General features: G+C 38.6%; 1 protein-coding gene across 2 annotated transcripts in view; it reads right to left on the reverse strand.

Moving 5' to 3' along the window:
* The window catches only part of pof1b (POF1B actin binding protein), a 37,182-nt gene extending 22,613 nt beyond the window's left edge, over positions 1-14,569 (reverse strand). For both annotated transcript variants that reach the window (XM_084386924.1, XM_084386925.1), the window contains exons 1-2: positions 11,750-14,569; positions 2,245-2,313 (exon numbers count right to left, since the gene is read on the reverse strand). In XM_084386924.1, coding sequence (XP_084243050.1) covers positions 2,245-2,313; positions 11,750-12,340 — 660 coding nt within the window. In that variant the 5' untranslated portion in view covers positions 12,341-14,569. The remainder of the gene's footprint in view (positions 1-2,244; positions 2,314-11,749) is intronic.
* Between the last annotated feature and the right edge of the window lie 930 nt (positions 14,570-15,499).

Raw genomic sequence — 15,499 nt, forward strand, 5'->3', positions numbered from 1 at the left:
GTGCTTTAATTTCAGGAAGGCCTACTACTGTTCAGGCATGGTCTAAGAAATCTAATAAAGTAATAAAATGTAAAATAACACTGTAAAATTTATCATAAATAGATTAATGCTTATTAAAGCTGAAGTTATTCTTTCGAGAGCTGTGAGTGATTTTTCTCTTGTTGTTTGATTTGCAGTAATGGCGCAATCGTCAGCATGTTTATTAGACTGCGGCCCCTTTAAGACCGGGTGCAGCTCTAATAGGCTACTGATGCACCATATTCTCCCAACTGTTTCCATAACTACGTCCATTTAAGACATAAACTGTTTTTAGTGAATCTCAAAGCCGGTAATTTTGACACGCTTTTGTGTACAATTGATCGTTTAGACGCGCACAATCTGCACATGAAACCGAAAGTATAATTTGCTTGTCTATGACTGTTTCGGAGCGCGCGCCGCCATGCGAACAACATCTCTTGCGCAGATTTTTGTGTTTTTAATAGCTCTTTCAATTATTAAACGCGTCCCGCAATTTAGCAACAGTAGCTAGACTGCATTTACAACAATCACCGATCGTGCTGATTCTGATTCTGAGTTTTAGGGAGAAATGACAGCGTAATGCTGCGAAGGGAAGAAGTTGCGCGTAGATAGTTTTTAATGGTTTTAAGTTACCTCAATATATTATTTTTTATAATCTTTGGAAGCCGAAATTTAAAATAAAATCAGACTAATATAACAGACCTTAAGTGTAACCAGGCTACGTTTGAATGTTTAATTCTGTCCTCCGTCGTCACTCATTAAGCAGGGCTGTCGTGTTGTGCGAGCTGTGGCATCGCGTGAGAGAAGAGTGTGAGTTCCGTCAAAGGAGAACAAACGCCAACAAACGTTCGTGCAGAGGCAGCGGATGTGAGGACGTTAGGTGCACCGGTGCGACCTAGGAAAAATGTTAGTCGCACACTTACAAAATTTGGCCGCATATGCGACCAAATTGGTCGCACTCTAGAGCCCTGAACATATTTATCAAAATTTGAATAGCATTTTTATTTTTCGAATAATAATTACAGATCAGATATTTGAATATTCGACTATTCGTGCACACCCCTACTTTTTACCCAGCCGTCCAATCACAGTGGAAGAGGGGAGGGACAAATACCACACCGATAAACCGCCACATTCGGCTTGTACAATGGCAACAGACGACAAAAACAAGCACAACAACAGAACAAAATCATTTAAAGCAAGAGCCAAAGCAAACACTTTTCATTGTATTGTCATTTTATATATAGAAACAAATTATCTGTGAAATCACATACTAGTTGCACTTCGGCGGATATTTCGTATCAGAGCAACCAAAGCATTTCAACTGAAAAAAAACGCAGCAAGGCATTTTCAGAAGAGCGTCTGGTGTTTTCAGCTGGCTAAAAACACTTCGGTGGACACATGGCCTAACTGCTCGGCTCAATACAAAACAAAACAATAAAATCATCCCTTATTTCTTAGTGTTGCATGAAAGTAGTGTGGATGACATATCTATTGAAATTTCAAGATTATTATATTTATCTGTGAAATCTCATACACACAATTAAAGAATTATTTAGACACTTTTTGCATAATTTAAAATATTGCAACTTGAATGTAAATGACAATTCACTGACACTGCTGTTTTCTTGATACACTACATAAAACCTCAGTGTGACCACAGCTCGACTGTATGTTATGAAAACACATTTAAGCTCTTTTATATACCTGTCATTTTCTAATCACCTGCAGGCTGGTTGACAGCAACAGTTGCGATAAAGGACAACTCCCTCTAACACTTTCCTTGCAATATTATGACTATTGTCGGGCCCAATCTAAATGGGTGTTAACACACTGTCTCCTCTGGGAATTACAGAGTCCATTCTTTCTCTGAGACACACCCTAAACCCTGCAGGTACTGCACTTGTACTCAAACGCGGTCATATTAGCATGTGCGTGCAACTACACATACACACCAAAGCCTGCCTTACAGTAAAGCTAGTTCTACCAGCTCATCTAGCAAGCCAGAGGCATGAACAAACCTAGAGGAAAGCATGTGTAATACAGTAACTATTGCTCATGTATTCCGCATAAAGGCATGAAAGTCAAGAGGTCAAGGGTAACTTTAGGTGTTTGTGTGTGTTTGTGTGCTACTGCTAACCATATGATTTCATACAAACAGTATTCAGCCTTATATGTTAGTGAATATATGCCTGTTTGCAAACATAGTACATGTTATTTTATTACCTCAGATGGTTCAGGGCTCTTGATGGGACTGGATGAATGGCTGTAGAAAGAGGTTTGTCCATTTATGTTCTGAAAAAGAAAACATGAATGAATCAGGCTTCTTGAACATGTTTTGTCTTGTGCTTAAAGGGAAAAAAAAGAATTGCATTGTGCACAACTTTTTTTCATGTGGTTTTGGTGTGTCTATTAAAATTAGATAAAAATCTAAAAGGTACAAGGGGAAAAGGCTAACTTTATAACTAAATTATTAACATTAACAAACATTTTAAACTATTATATGTATAATATAGGCAATATACAGTAAAGATTCATAATTTCATTTGTTGGGACTGGGGAGCTAGTTGTCACACTTTTTACTCCAGTGAATAAACAAACTTTGTTGATTACAAAAAAACCTATTGAAGGTTATTATTTGACAGAAAGAAAAAGTTAAAGAACATGCACTGACCAATAGCAGGACATGTTAGGATATAAAAGGATGAAATTGTAATTTTAGATTGGAAGCCAGAATTCACATTTATAGATGTTTGAAACCAACATAGAGAAACATGTATTTATTTGTGCGTGCACAGGGGCGTAGCCATCATTTCAAAAGTGAGGGTGACAGAATGCCAAGCATTATACCAGTTTTTTTTTTTTTTTTTTTGCAGACCTTTGTTGACAGGTTTTTGCTTAAAGGGATACTCCACTTTTTTCGGAAATAAGCTCATTTTACATCTCCCCCAGAGTTAAACAGTTGAGTTTTACCGTTTTAGAATCCATTCAGCCGAACTCCGGGTCTGACGGTACCACTTTTAGCATAGCTTAGCACAGATCATTGATTCTGATGAGTCCAGTAGCATTTCTTTCAAAATGACCAAAGAGTTTCAATATTTTTCCTATTTAAAACTTGACTCTTCTGTAGTTAAACCGTGTACTAAGATCGACGGAAAATGAAAAGTTGCGATTTTCTAAGCCTATATGGCTAGGAACTACTCTCATTCCGGCGTAATAATCAAGGAACTGTGCGGCTGTACCATGAGTGCAGCAGGCGTAATGATATGACGCAGCGCCTGAAAATAGGTCTAATAGGTTAGACAAACTTAGTCCCGGTCACGTTGGAAGAAGTTACCGAGCTGGGGACTATTTTCAGGCGCTGCGTCATATCATTACGCCTGCTGCACCCATGGTACGGCCACACAGTTCCTTGATTATTACGCCGGAATGAGAGTAGTTCCTAGCCATATAGGCTTAGAAAATCGCAACTTTTCATTTTCCGTCGATCTTAGTACACGGTTTAACTACAGAAGAGTCAAGTTTTAAATAGGAAAAATATTGAAACTCTTTGGTCATTTTGAAAGAAATGCTACTGGACTCATCAGAATCAATGATCTGTGCTAAGCTATGCTAAAAGTGGTACCGTCAGACCCGGAGTTCGGCTGAATGGATTCTAAAACGGTAAAACTCAACTGTTTAACTCTGGGGGAGATGTAAAATGAGCTTATTTCCGAAAAAAGTGGAGTATCCCTTTAATTGGCTTAATATGCTATTTATGTTTAAAGAAAGAAAGAAAGAAAGAAAGAAAGAAAGAAAGAAAGAAAGAAAGAAAGATGTTCTGTACTTTATACTGCACATAGCCTAGTATTGTATATGGTTTACATATTTCAAATAGTTTTTTTGTGTAGGCTACGTCAAACTTCAAGCTTTTAAAACAACTTCAAACTTTCTGGTTAGGCTTTTTCAAGACAACTTAAAGTTTGTCTAAAAATTTTTTTTTATCTAATTGTAAAGTGTTACCAAATTATATATGGTAAACATCATGTAGGCTACACGTTACAACGCTGCATGATTCAAGCAAATAGATAGTGGCTGTTAATGCATGAAAATCCAAATTAAGCATTAACAATCACCATCTTTATTCTAATTTGAAGGGCTTTGATTACATATCTGTGAAAATAAAAGACATTACAAATAAAAAAAGACTGAAAATCATTGCACGTTTGTACGGGTAGTGAATATTTAAAATTTCCAACAAAACTTGTTAATTATTCAACTCGAGAAATAGGCAGTGTCATTCATCATTGTGCAACAATTCGGATACCACATGACAACTTACAGTGCTTGACTTTTTCGGGAAAACGGAGTGAAGAGTTTTTTGCCGTTTTGAACTCATTGCGACCTCTATGAAAATGATGGATTATAAGACATACATAGACAGTAAAATAAATGGACACAGCGACCCCATAGACTTCAACGGAGACAAGTGAAGTCAATTAGAAGCACTCACTTCCTGATGGCTGACCGTACTGCGCAGACTCAAACTGAGCTTGACGACGTGGATGTGACGTGAGCAACCTGTCTGTCTTCTAGTAGCTGTGCCAAGAGAAATCTGAATCATTCCCTTCCGAAACTTGCAGAGTAGGAGGTGTCCACGAGCTAGGAGCAGGAGCAACTTTTGCTAAGTATTCTGATGAATTATTTTGTCATTTTGCCTCCACGTCCCCCCGATTGCCTGCGAGCTTCTCCTCCTGTCCATACGGTAATTTCTCTACTGTGCGACAGAGAGTCGCGTGGTTATGACGCAATCGTTAGCCTATTTTTACAAAAACGGCTTCTACGGGGCCATAACGTAAGATACAAGGTAATGGAGCCTTTTATACATTTCCGTGTTTCTTTAGAAATAAACAATGGATTTAAGAGTCTTTAAACACCTCAGATGTAAAGTTATTCGCTGTCAAAGTGACGCCAAAATGAATGGGAGTCAATGGAACAGCAGGTGATGGTCTGCTAATCAATGGCGGCCCCCGGGGAAGCTTCAGTTTCCGGCTGATGGATTACCCCCTTGGATACAACGCGGGTGCGAGCATGGGAGTGTCGTGATGCACGAGTGACTGATTACCATGGAAACGTGAAACTCACGTATAGACTATCTTGACTCTTTGAATTTTAAATCTGGATGTATACACCCGTGAAAACCTCAACTTGTCGTGAACACACTTGCCCTACAAAAAAAGTGCGGGGGACGAATTTACATATTTTTATAAAAAGTAATCTACGCCCATGTGCGTGCAACTCAAAACCACTTAGTTAAGAAATAGCGTAGCCTATGTGGCCATTGTCAACTAACCCCTACTTTCCCTTATTCACATCAAAACATTAATAATGCTCATGAATTGACATGCACTGACCCTGTACAACAAACAGAACCTCAGATACTTTGATCTCCTGAGATATGGACACACATACTGCCATTTGTCTCCACAACCCACAGGGTGAAGTTGCGGGAACGTTTTTTTTCCCTCCCGTCCTTCCTTCACATTTGTTCCTTCTCACCATTTCCTTCCCTTAACACATTCTTCTCTTCACTCGGTTCACTTAGAAAGATTACATATTGTTATAATGTTCTATGTCAATGCAAGTTAATTAACAGTCGTGTTTGGTAACGGACTAAAATACAGCTTAGGTGGAGCAGAGGAGCACACCGACTGAAGTTTTAGAGCTCCGACTAACACATTGGCATTAGTCATGCATACTTAGACTGTAGAGGCTAATAATGGGTTTTCCGTTTAGAACAACAGTGTGTTAGACCAATCTAAATGTGCAGTCGTTATGGAACACAATTATTCTTTACCGATTGCAGCTGGTTCTGTCGACAAAGCATGCTTAATTTTATATTTTCCAAATGTAGCATTTGGTAATAGTTATGTTTATGTAAGGGAAGTATTATTGCTTTAGATTTGGGTTTAGTTTATTGACATTGTTTATCACGTCTGGTGTTTATGGCCATGTAAATAAATATAGCATGTGTTACACATAAAGATTAATCAGTATTTTGGCAAATGATGTGGGTATGTTCGAATGTACTTTTACAACAATTGTTTAGAACACGTAAAACTGCGCCGCGTTATCACAACAATGAATTCGACATACAGTAACATCTATGATAACCAATTTAGTATTAAACCTTACTTTTCTTGCGGTTAATTCATTTTAATGAAATAAAAGTGTGATGAGGTTCAAGAGTCAGGAAGGAAGAAGACAGGGGTCGGCGTGACTGGGACTCGTACTTTATTAAAATAAAGCAAAACAAACAAAAGTCGCGCACAACGCGCATTCACCGTGGCAACCGCGACAGCACAAAACAGTTCAAAAATGAGAGCTCGGATCCACCGGTTTTCTTTCTCTGCGTCCAATTTTCTCTCCAGTCTCTCTCTCGTTCCAGCGCGCGGCTTATAAGCGGTCTCTCCACGCGGATCACAGCAATAAGACACGGGTGTTCGTCATTTGCACTTGACCTACTTGCTCGTCTCTTCTCTCTCCCATTACAGACCGCGCTGAACCATGCCCCCCTCGCCACAAAAAGCATGTCATTATAAAAATAGAACTTAGCCTCATCCATGAACATGATTTTTCGATTCCCGTCTGACTGATTTACATCCACGGTGGAGTTTAAAACGACAGTTCCCATCATTCCACGCTCCTTCACATCGTCATCAAGCTACGCCGTTGTTGTTGTTTGGAATGTAGCGCCCTCTAGCGGCAAAAAATTCTTGCATATTGTAGCTTTAAGTGTGTTCAGATCTATGGGGACTAAATAGTATATTCTAGAATTAGTAAGTAGAGTACAGCCGTCTAGAATATTAGTCAACCAGCTCTGTCTACTGACCAAGACTGACGAGTTTGTGATTATGAGATCGTATACCTGGCCGGTTCGAGACTCAAAGCGTTATAGGAATCCGGACGAACGGGTGTAATTTCAATAAAGAGTTAAATAGAATAAATCAAATGCGTAAACTATTATTTCCTAAATGGCCAATTACCAATTGGCCTTCTAATCTAAATTCGAGGTTGTGATAAAATGGAGTTAGATAAAAGTCTAATTGGAATTAAATTACTTTGCCACGCTGAAAAAACAGAATGCGCAGAAACCTTCATCCGTTTATCGGAAACTGTTGTTGGGCCGACTGGGCGGGCAATTTTTTTTTTACATTTTTGCCAATAACTTCGGAACGACAATTCTTTGAGACTATACTGGTATAAAGTAGATAAAAAATTTTTTTTTTACTTTTGTTAAACTTGTCCTAGATAACTGGTTCGGTTGTCACACAAATTTGATGTGGATCATCTAAGGACTGTCATAACAATAAGTTATCAAAATATTCTTGATGTGTCAAACCAATGACATTTTTTGAGAGTAGCCCATATTTGAAAAACTTAACAGAAACCTTCAGACCTGTATCTTCTGAACGTAAAGTCCAAATTTAACAAAACTTGTTGCTACAAATTTATTATAATTCTGCAACTATTTTAACCTAAACTTTTGTTCCTCTATCGCATCTGAGGTTAAAGGGACACTTCACCCATGGGAACATTGATCTTCATTGAAAGTGGGTCATATATGTAGTCGAAATGTAAAATAAATTTTGAATTTGGTGCCTTCTTGACCGAGGAAAGAAAGAAAGTAACTTCAGGACGCATTTGTATGAAAGACAACAACTCCCACAATGCACCACATTGCACAGCTGCGCAAGCCACTCCCACTAATCCAGAACAGCATATGAATCACTCATCCGTCCATAAGGCTAGCTACCTACAACCGGAGCTTGAAATTCATTTCACACAAAATGTCTAACGTTAGTTATTTGGCGAACTCATTAATGAATTACTCCTCATTTGTATTTCTTTCGAAATGGTGAATTATTGCATGGTAACGTTACCGGGATGTTCAGTCAGATGCGGTGCGACCGTGCGAAACTAGGATGGTTCACAACACAAACGTCCGTGTCCTCGTCTGATTCAGAGATTTCGTCTAGGAGAAATTCTTTGCCGCAGACGGACTCTATCTCTGTGTTCGTAGCGGTTCGTAGTTGCATAGTGAGATCACCGGCGCCACCAGTCCGCCCTAACTCGAGCCAGTCTGGGCTTCTCGTCCGCGACAGGCAGGTCTTCCGCCTCGGCTGCTCTTCGCTATAATGTGGCTTGTAAAGGTAGCCACAAACACCCGATTCGAGCAGCAGACTTCCGAAATCCTCTTCTTCTACATCATATTGAGTAACGTTACCCTCCGCTATTGTCATATCTTCACAGCTGGCTCCACAGTGCCTGTTAGCTTAGCTTCCAAACAAGATGGAGGATATTGCTTTCAGTTTCAGAAAGTGAAGTCCCACCCACTGATCTGTAATAGGTCTGTAGCGTGAGCGGGTCCCGCCCCCTGGAATAATGAGGAGCTAGTGTTTGTAGTCTCTACACTTTTCAATGAAATGTGACTTCCTGCTTATTATGACGCAAAATGATGATTTTTACGTCATAATAAGCAGGAAGTAAAACACTTAAATCCTTATTTCTCCCATCTCAGGGAAAAATGAACGAAAAATCCACGTTTATTATAATATATGACTGGGTTTCTAACAATACAAAGCTTAATGCAAATGGGTGAAGTGTCCCTTTAACACAAGCTCAAGATATTTGTACGTTTCATTTTACACCAACAAGTGACAAACAGGTAAACTCAGCTATTCTCTAGTCCACTTTCACAGACTCAATGTGTTTATAACTCTTTCAAGAAAAATAAAAGATGGAAAGAGTTAACGGAAGCTTGATGAAATGTCACAATAAATATTGTGAAAAAAGCTTCTATAGGAACCAGTGTGATGCGGACTTAAATTAAATCCCGTATGTCATTGCTGCAGCACTCTATATAGGGTATGCCTTCTTGAAAACAACTGCTTTAAAATAATGTTACAAAAGTTTGGCAACACTGACATTAGACGCAATGATTGATTATGGCAAAAATAATAATAATTATGATTATTTAACATGATTATTAGTGGGTCTTCATGATACGAGTAATTTTAGATATCAGTAAAATCTCACAATTATCGATGGGCTACTTCAGCAAAAACTAATAGGTAGGTAATACTAATGTAGCTAAGTAAAAGTAATCAAATGTAAAATAACACCTCGTTGTCTTCCCTGTATACATTACATTTAGATTAATCCTTATTAAAGCTACAAAAGTTAGGCTATTAATTTAAGAAAAATCAAGTTCTTTCTGACCCGCATTTCTTATATGAAGATTTAAATACAAAAGAAAGGCATGAGAGTCGGCTCTTTTGTCAGTTGTAAATTTTAGTTTAAAATGTTTGTGATTTTAATAAGAAAAGTAGGCTACATGTTTAAATGTTTTACCACTTGCTTGAGCAACTTGATATATAAATCTAGAAGTAATTAAATGAATAATACATGGTTCAAATTTAGGGCGTTTAAACGTGAATACATCGATGAAATTATTGTGCAACGGTACTGTGTACAAAGAGAATCACGATGCAGAAAAAAAGCATTTTTCGGTAACAAATTTTGTATTTAAAATAAAAATAATGAATAAATGCTGTGTTTGTGGTATACAGCCGCAGATCAGTTGCACACTGCAAACGTGTCATGTGAAAGCACAAGAGGCCGTGCTGCTTCTGCACTGCATAGGCTACATACTGCAATACGTACTGTATACGCACTGCAAAGGGAGTATGTGATGTGTGAACCTGGCATAAGACCGAATGCACCGATCCAATATACAGTTACGCACTTCTTTCTCAACTGTTTACATTCACTTAAGAGTCAAAACACAAACGACTGTTTACGAGGATACTTGCCAAAATGGCATTTTGACATTTTTGTGAGTAGGCTATGAGATCGCTAATCCGAATCATACACTAGGCTATACTTTGCTTATGTGCGTCCCGCTCCGTCTCGGAGCACGAGCACGGAAAGCCACCTGGGGAAAACAGCGGCTTCATTTTTTTTAATGACAGTTTAATATTAGGCACGTCCCTCAATTTAGCAACAGTAGACTGCATTTTTCAACACTCACTTATTCGGCTGATTTGGATGTTAAGTTTGGCAAACTTTAAAACTAAAATGTGATGCTATGCAAACTAAAACGTATTTCTGAAAAGCCATGTCGACGTTGATTCATGTTATATTATGGCACTGTCACTTTCCATTTTTGCTTGCTAACTATTTTCGGTTTGAGTTTCAGTTGTTGTTGCTTCAAGGCAAGCTACTATGACATCTTTCACTGCATACGTTAGCCTGACTTTCTCATTATTCAAATTTTGGTAATTGAACAATTTTGAAGTCACATAACGTAGCTTAATTGAGCAATCCTTTCCATCTTTGGTCCAGGTATACCCTTAAGATATTCATTGGGATCCAATATCCAATATCCTCTTGAGATCAAGGCAGTGAGGTTTATCTGCACAACTCTGGCCTCCATTACATTAGTACAGTGATTCCCAACCGGGGTGCTGCGCCTGGTGAGAGCAGGGTTGCCGTGTAAAAATCCTTAAAACATCCTTGCTAAAATATGTAGCATTTAACATATACACCACCAATCTCTAATGTCTCTAATGATAGCAAAGAACACAGACAAATGGATAGTAAAAATGCAAATCATAAGAAAGATTGGTCTGATTGGTCAGTGCAGGATTGCGAGAGTTTTTCATCATTTTAATTTTTCATTTGCGTTCACATTTAAAGCGTGCACATAAAGCTCTCATAAAGTTTGCAAGTGCCAAACTCGCTTAAACGGACGAGTTACCGTATTTGTCCGTTTACGCTTAAACGGACAAATACTCAAAAAATAAAAAAAAATAATAATAATCATAATAATAATAAGTGAATGTAAATAGTTCAGAAAGAAAGCACGTGTATACGTGAGTCAGGTCTTAGAGTGAAAGCATCTTTATTCTGTAGTATTTATTTGTGCTATCCTTAGTCATTTGTGTAATTTGTTCTTATTTTATTGCTGTTTACTTAGTTTGATTTAAAAAAAGCAGAGAAAAAGACATCTTGTGCTATTGCAACAAAATTAGCACATTGTAAAACACAACATTGACTCTTGAATTCATTGAAACATTTAGGTGAGATAGTTAAAAATAACTGAGCAATATATATATATATATATATATATATATATATATATATATATATATATATACATACATGCCTACATAGAAATCTGTCATTAGCCTATTGATTTCCTAGGTTTTCAATTAATGAACAAAAATGAGAAAATATAAAAAATATCTATATGACAGATACAGCTGTTCTTTCCCATGGTATCGAAAATGGTATTGAATATCGACACTTTTCAAGTTATTGTATCGAGGTTAGAAATTCCAGTATCGTGACAACACTAGTGTAGGGTGCCACAAGTTATTGAAAATTTTGAAGAGGTTACCGTGACTCAAAAAAGAAAAAAGAAAAAAAAAAAAGTAGGGAAACTGCATTAGCACATTCATTTTAAATTTATATTTCTGATATTAGGGGAACTATGTGCTGCTGCTGTCAAACTCCAATACAGCTGTATCGACACAACAGCATCAGCAGTATCTTCTGTCAATTTTGGTCATTTTCTCCACTTTTCCAAACTACCTGGACCCCTATATAGCTAGATTGAGTAGTAGTAAATGATATTAACTATTTAGATACTACTGTAAAGCAAAAGGAAGCATAAATAAACACTCACAACTTGTCTGTAGTCGGTCTCGTCGACGCTGCTGACGCTCATGGGCTGAGCGTTCTGAACGTACACTTGTTGCATGACGCGCTGCGCCGGCGCCTGATTCAGGTACACGTACTCCGCGGGCCGCTGCTGCTGCTGCTGCTGCATGGGCATCAGGTAACGCGCGCCTCCGTACATCACGTTCCCCTGCATTTGGTTGTTAATGTACTGGACGGGCTGTAGTTGTTGAGACCCAGCAAGGGTTACCGTGCGGTAAGTCGTTCCTTCGCTTATCCCGACAGGAGAGGTTTGTTGCAGCTGAGATCCAGCGAGGGTTACCGTGCGATAAGTCGTCGAACCGTCGTTTATCCCGACATTAGAGGTTGGTTGCAGCTGAGATCCAGCGAGAGTTACCGTGCGATAAGTCGTCGAACCGTCGTTTATCCCGACATTAGAGGTTGGTTGCAGCTGAGATCCAGCGAGGGTTACCGTGCGATAAGTCGTCGAACCGTCGTTTATCCCGACAGGAGAGGTTCTCAAGATAGTCTGTGTGCTCGGTTCCCCGACGGTCACGGTATTCATTGTCCTCACGCTTTGGGAGTATGGTAGAGTCATTTCTGCGTTTGTGTAAGTCCAGAAAATTAAAAAAGAATTATCATTGATATGAATGTGTGTGTGAAGTTTGCGAAGCCCGTGTGCGCGCCGCTGACCGACTCCTGAAGTTTCTCCAGTAATGTTGTATAAATGAGAAGAGGCGTGTTTTCTCAATCACTCCTCCCTAAGCTCAAATATCTGAAAGGAGCAACAGGGAGGCCCACACCTGTACACTGTTTAAAAAAGGATTGGCACATTTATTAAAGGGACAGTTCACACAAAAATGAAAATTCTGTCATTATTTACTCACCCTAAAGTTGTTCCAAACCTGTATGAGTTTCTTTCTTTTGCTGAACACAAAAGAAGATATTTTGATGAATGTTGGTAACCAGACAGTTGACGGTAGCAATTGACTACCACAGTAGGAAAAACAATACTATGTATGGAGGTCAGTTGCTACCATCAACTGTCTTTTTGAAAATATGTGCTTTTTGGTGAAACTAGACCCTTTTCATGTTTAACTTATTACGATTTCTTGCAATATTTTAATATTCATGAATGTAACATTTTCAAAGAAAATACCTTTGAATTCTGCCGATTGTACGCCACAACTTGGCATGTAGGTGTAAGTCTGATTGTTAAAGATCTGGGCAGGTGGCCAAACTGTTCAACCCTTGGCATGGAGGTGCAATGTTTCTTCCATGCCTGATTGCAACACAATGATGATCTCATAATATCATTGAAAAATGCATCACACTTTTTTTTAATCAAATGACTCTAACCTATAAGCTGCATTAATAACTCATGAGGAAATATACACTATATTGTAAAAAGTATTGGGACACCCCTCCAAATCATTGAATTCAGGTGTTCCGATCACTTCCATGGCCACTGTTGTATAACATCATCAAGCACCTAAACATGCTGACTGCTTCTACAAACATTTGTGAAAGAATGGGTCGCTCTCAGGATCTCAGTGAATTCAAGCGTGGGACCGTGATAAGTTGCCACCGGTGCAATAAGTCCATTCATGAAATTTCCTCACTACTAAATATTCCAAGGTCAACTGTTAGTGGTATTATAACAAAATGGAAGCAAATGGGAACAACAGCAACACAGCCACGGAGTGGTAGGCCATGTAAAATCACAGAGCTGGGTCAGCGCATGCTGAGTCGCACAGTGCACAGGAGTCGCCAACTTTCTGCAGAGTCAATAGCTACAGACCTCCAAACTTCATGTGGCCTTCAGATTAGCTCAAGAACAGTGTGTAGAGAGCTTTGTGGAATGGGTTTCCATGTCCGAGCAGCTGCATCCAAGCCTTACATCACCAAGTGCAATGCAAAGCGTCAGATGCAGTAAAGCACACCGCCACTGGACTCTACAGCAGCAGACGTGTTCTCTGGAGTGACGATTCACGCTTCTCTGGCAATTCGATGGACGACTCTGGGTTTGGCGGTTGCCGGGAGAACGGTACTTGCCTGACTGCATTGTGCCAAGTGTAAAGTTTGGTGGAGGGGGGATTATGGTGTGGGTTTGTTTTTCAGGGGTTAGGCTTGGCCCCTTAGTTCCAGTGAAAGGAACTCTTAATGCTTTAGCATACCAAGACATTTTGGACAATTTCATGCTCCCAAACTTGTGGGAACAGTTTGGGGATGGCCTCTTCTTGTTCCAACATGACTGCGCACCAGTGCACAAAGCAAGGTCCATAAAGACATGAATGAGTGAGTTGACTGTCCTGCACAGAGTCCTGACCTCAACCCGATAGAGAACACCTTTGGGATGAATTAAAGTGGAGACTGAGAGCCATCCATCTCATCCAACATCAGTGCCTGGCCTCACAAATGCACTTCTAGAAGAATGGTCAAAAAATTACAATAAACACACTCCTAAACCTTGTGGAAAGTCTTCCCAGAAGAGTTGAAGCTGTTTTGCTGCAAAGGGTGGGCCAACATGTTAAATCCATATTAAACCCTACAGATTAAGAATGGGATGTCATTAAAGTTCAAGTGCATGTAAAGGCAGATGTCCCAAAACCTTTGCAATATAGTGTATGTATATATAAAATATGTTCAAACACAACATAGAACCGTATGATGATGCTGTTCATTAATTTTGTTTGGTCCTATGCCTCAATGGGACTAAACGTGACCTATAAACAACGAACTTTCAGTGAAAACTGTATTTATTATCAGGGTGCACAGTTACATCAGACAAAGCAAAATAAATCAAACCAGCCACACACACACACACACACACAAAAAAAAAAAAAAAAATCAGACATTTTAATACAATCATTGTCTATTCAAGCAACAGATCATAATAAATAATGTGTTCACCAAAGACATTTAACTAAAGAGTGGATCACAAAGAAATTGGCAATTGCAAGAATATATAATACACAGCAATGGATATTGGATGTTTTTCGATTTTTGAAGAAAAGAAAATTTGCTTTTATACCCACTTTAAAAACACAGCACAATATAACATTGTGTGTGTGTATCAACACTTTTAATTCTGCCCTTTTTCATAAGCTCATTTATCAAATTAATTTGCTGCAGTAAATTTTAAATTGGGAGTAAATTGTAGAATTTTCATCATTGTATGACTTCATTCATCATGACTTCCATTATACATCCAAATGAACACCCTTTACAATTAAAGTACATCTACACAAAAGAACATTTCATACGATAAAACAGCAAATATCTGCTAAATAATAAAGAAAATGTTGAAAATCCCAAAACAACAAAACACCATGATCTGTGGGTGACTAACAGTAAATTGAAATAAAAACACTGGCACATTCGTTAATGTGGTTCTTGGTCTTTGCTGCACATTGAAATAAGCATTTTCAAAAGTTATCCAGAGGAATATTTCATGCACCATGCTGTAATGACCGATCTAGCAAAAGCCAAAGTCTGAGAAAGAATTGGAAGCAAGTATATCAAAGAGGAAAACCCCTTAAAGTCGTATGAAGAACAGTTTGCCCATATAACTTAAGCAAGAATGTTTGATTAGTTTACAGTAGTTTGAATTGCTTATGAACATGTTAAAGGTTATGAACAACAGAGCACATTGAATTATAGCAGAAGATAAACCCTTCATGTTTGGCTAGCACACCAAGAGGCATAAAACGATCAGGCAAAGGCATAAATACAAAAGCAGGAAGCGGTAAGGCTT

Source organism: Rutilus rutilus (assembly GCF_951802725.1).
Source record: "Rutilus rutilus genome assembly, chromosome: 18".
Lineage (NCBI taxonomy): Eukaryota > Metazoa > Chordata > Actinopteri > Cypriniformes > Leuciscidae > Rutilus > Rutilus rutilus.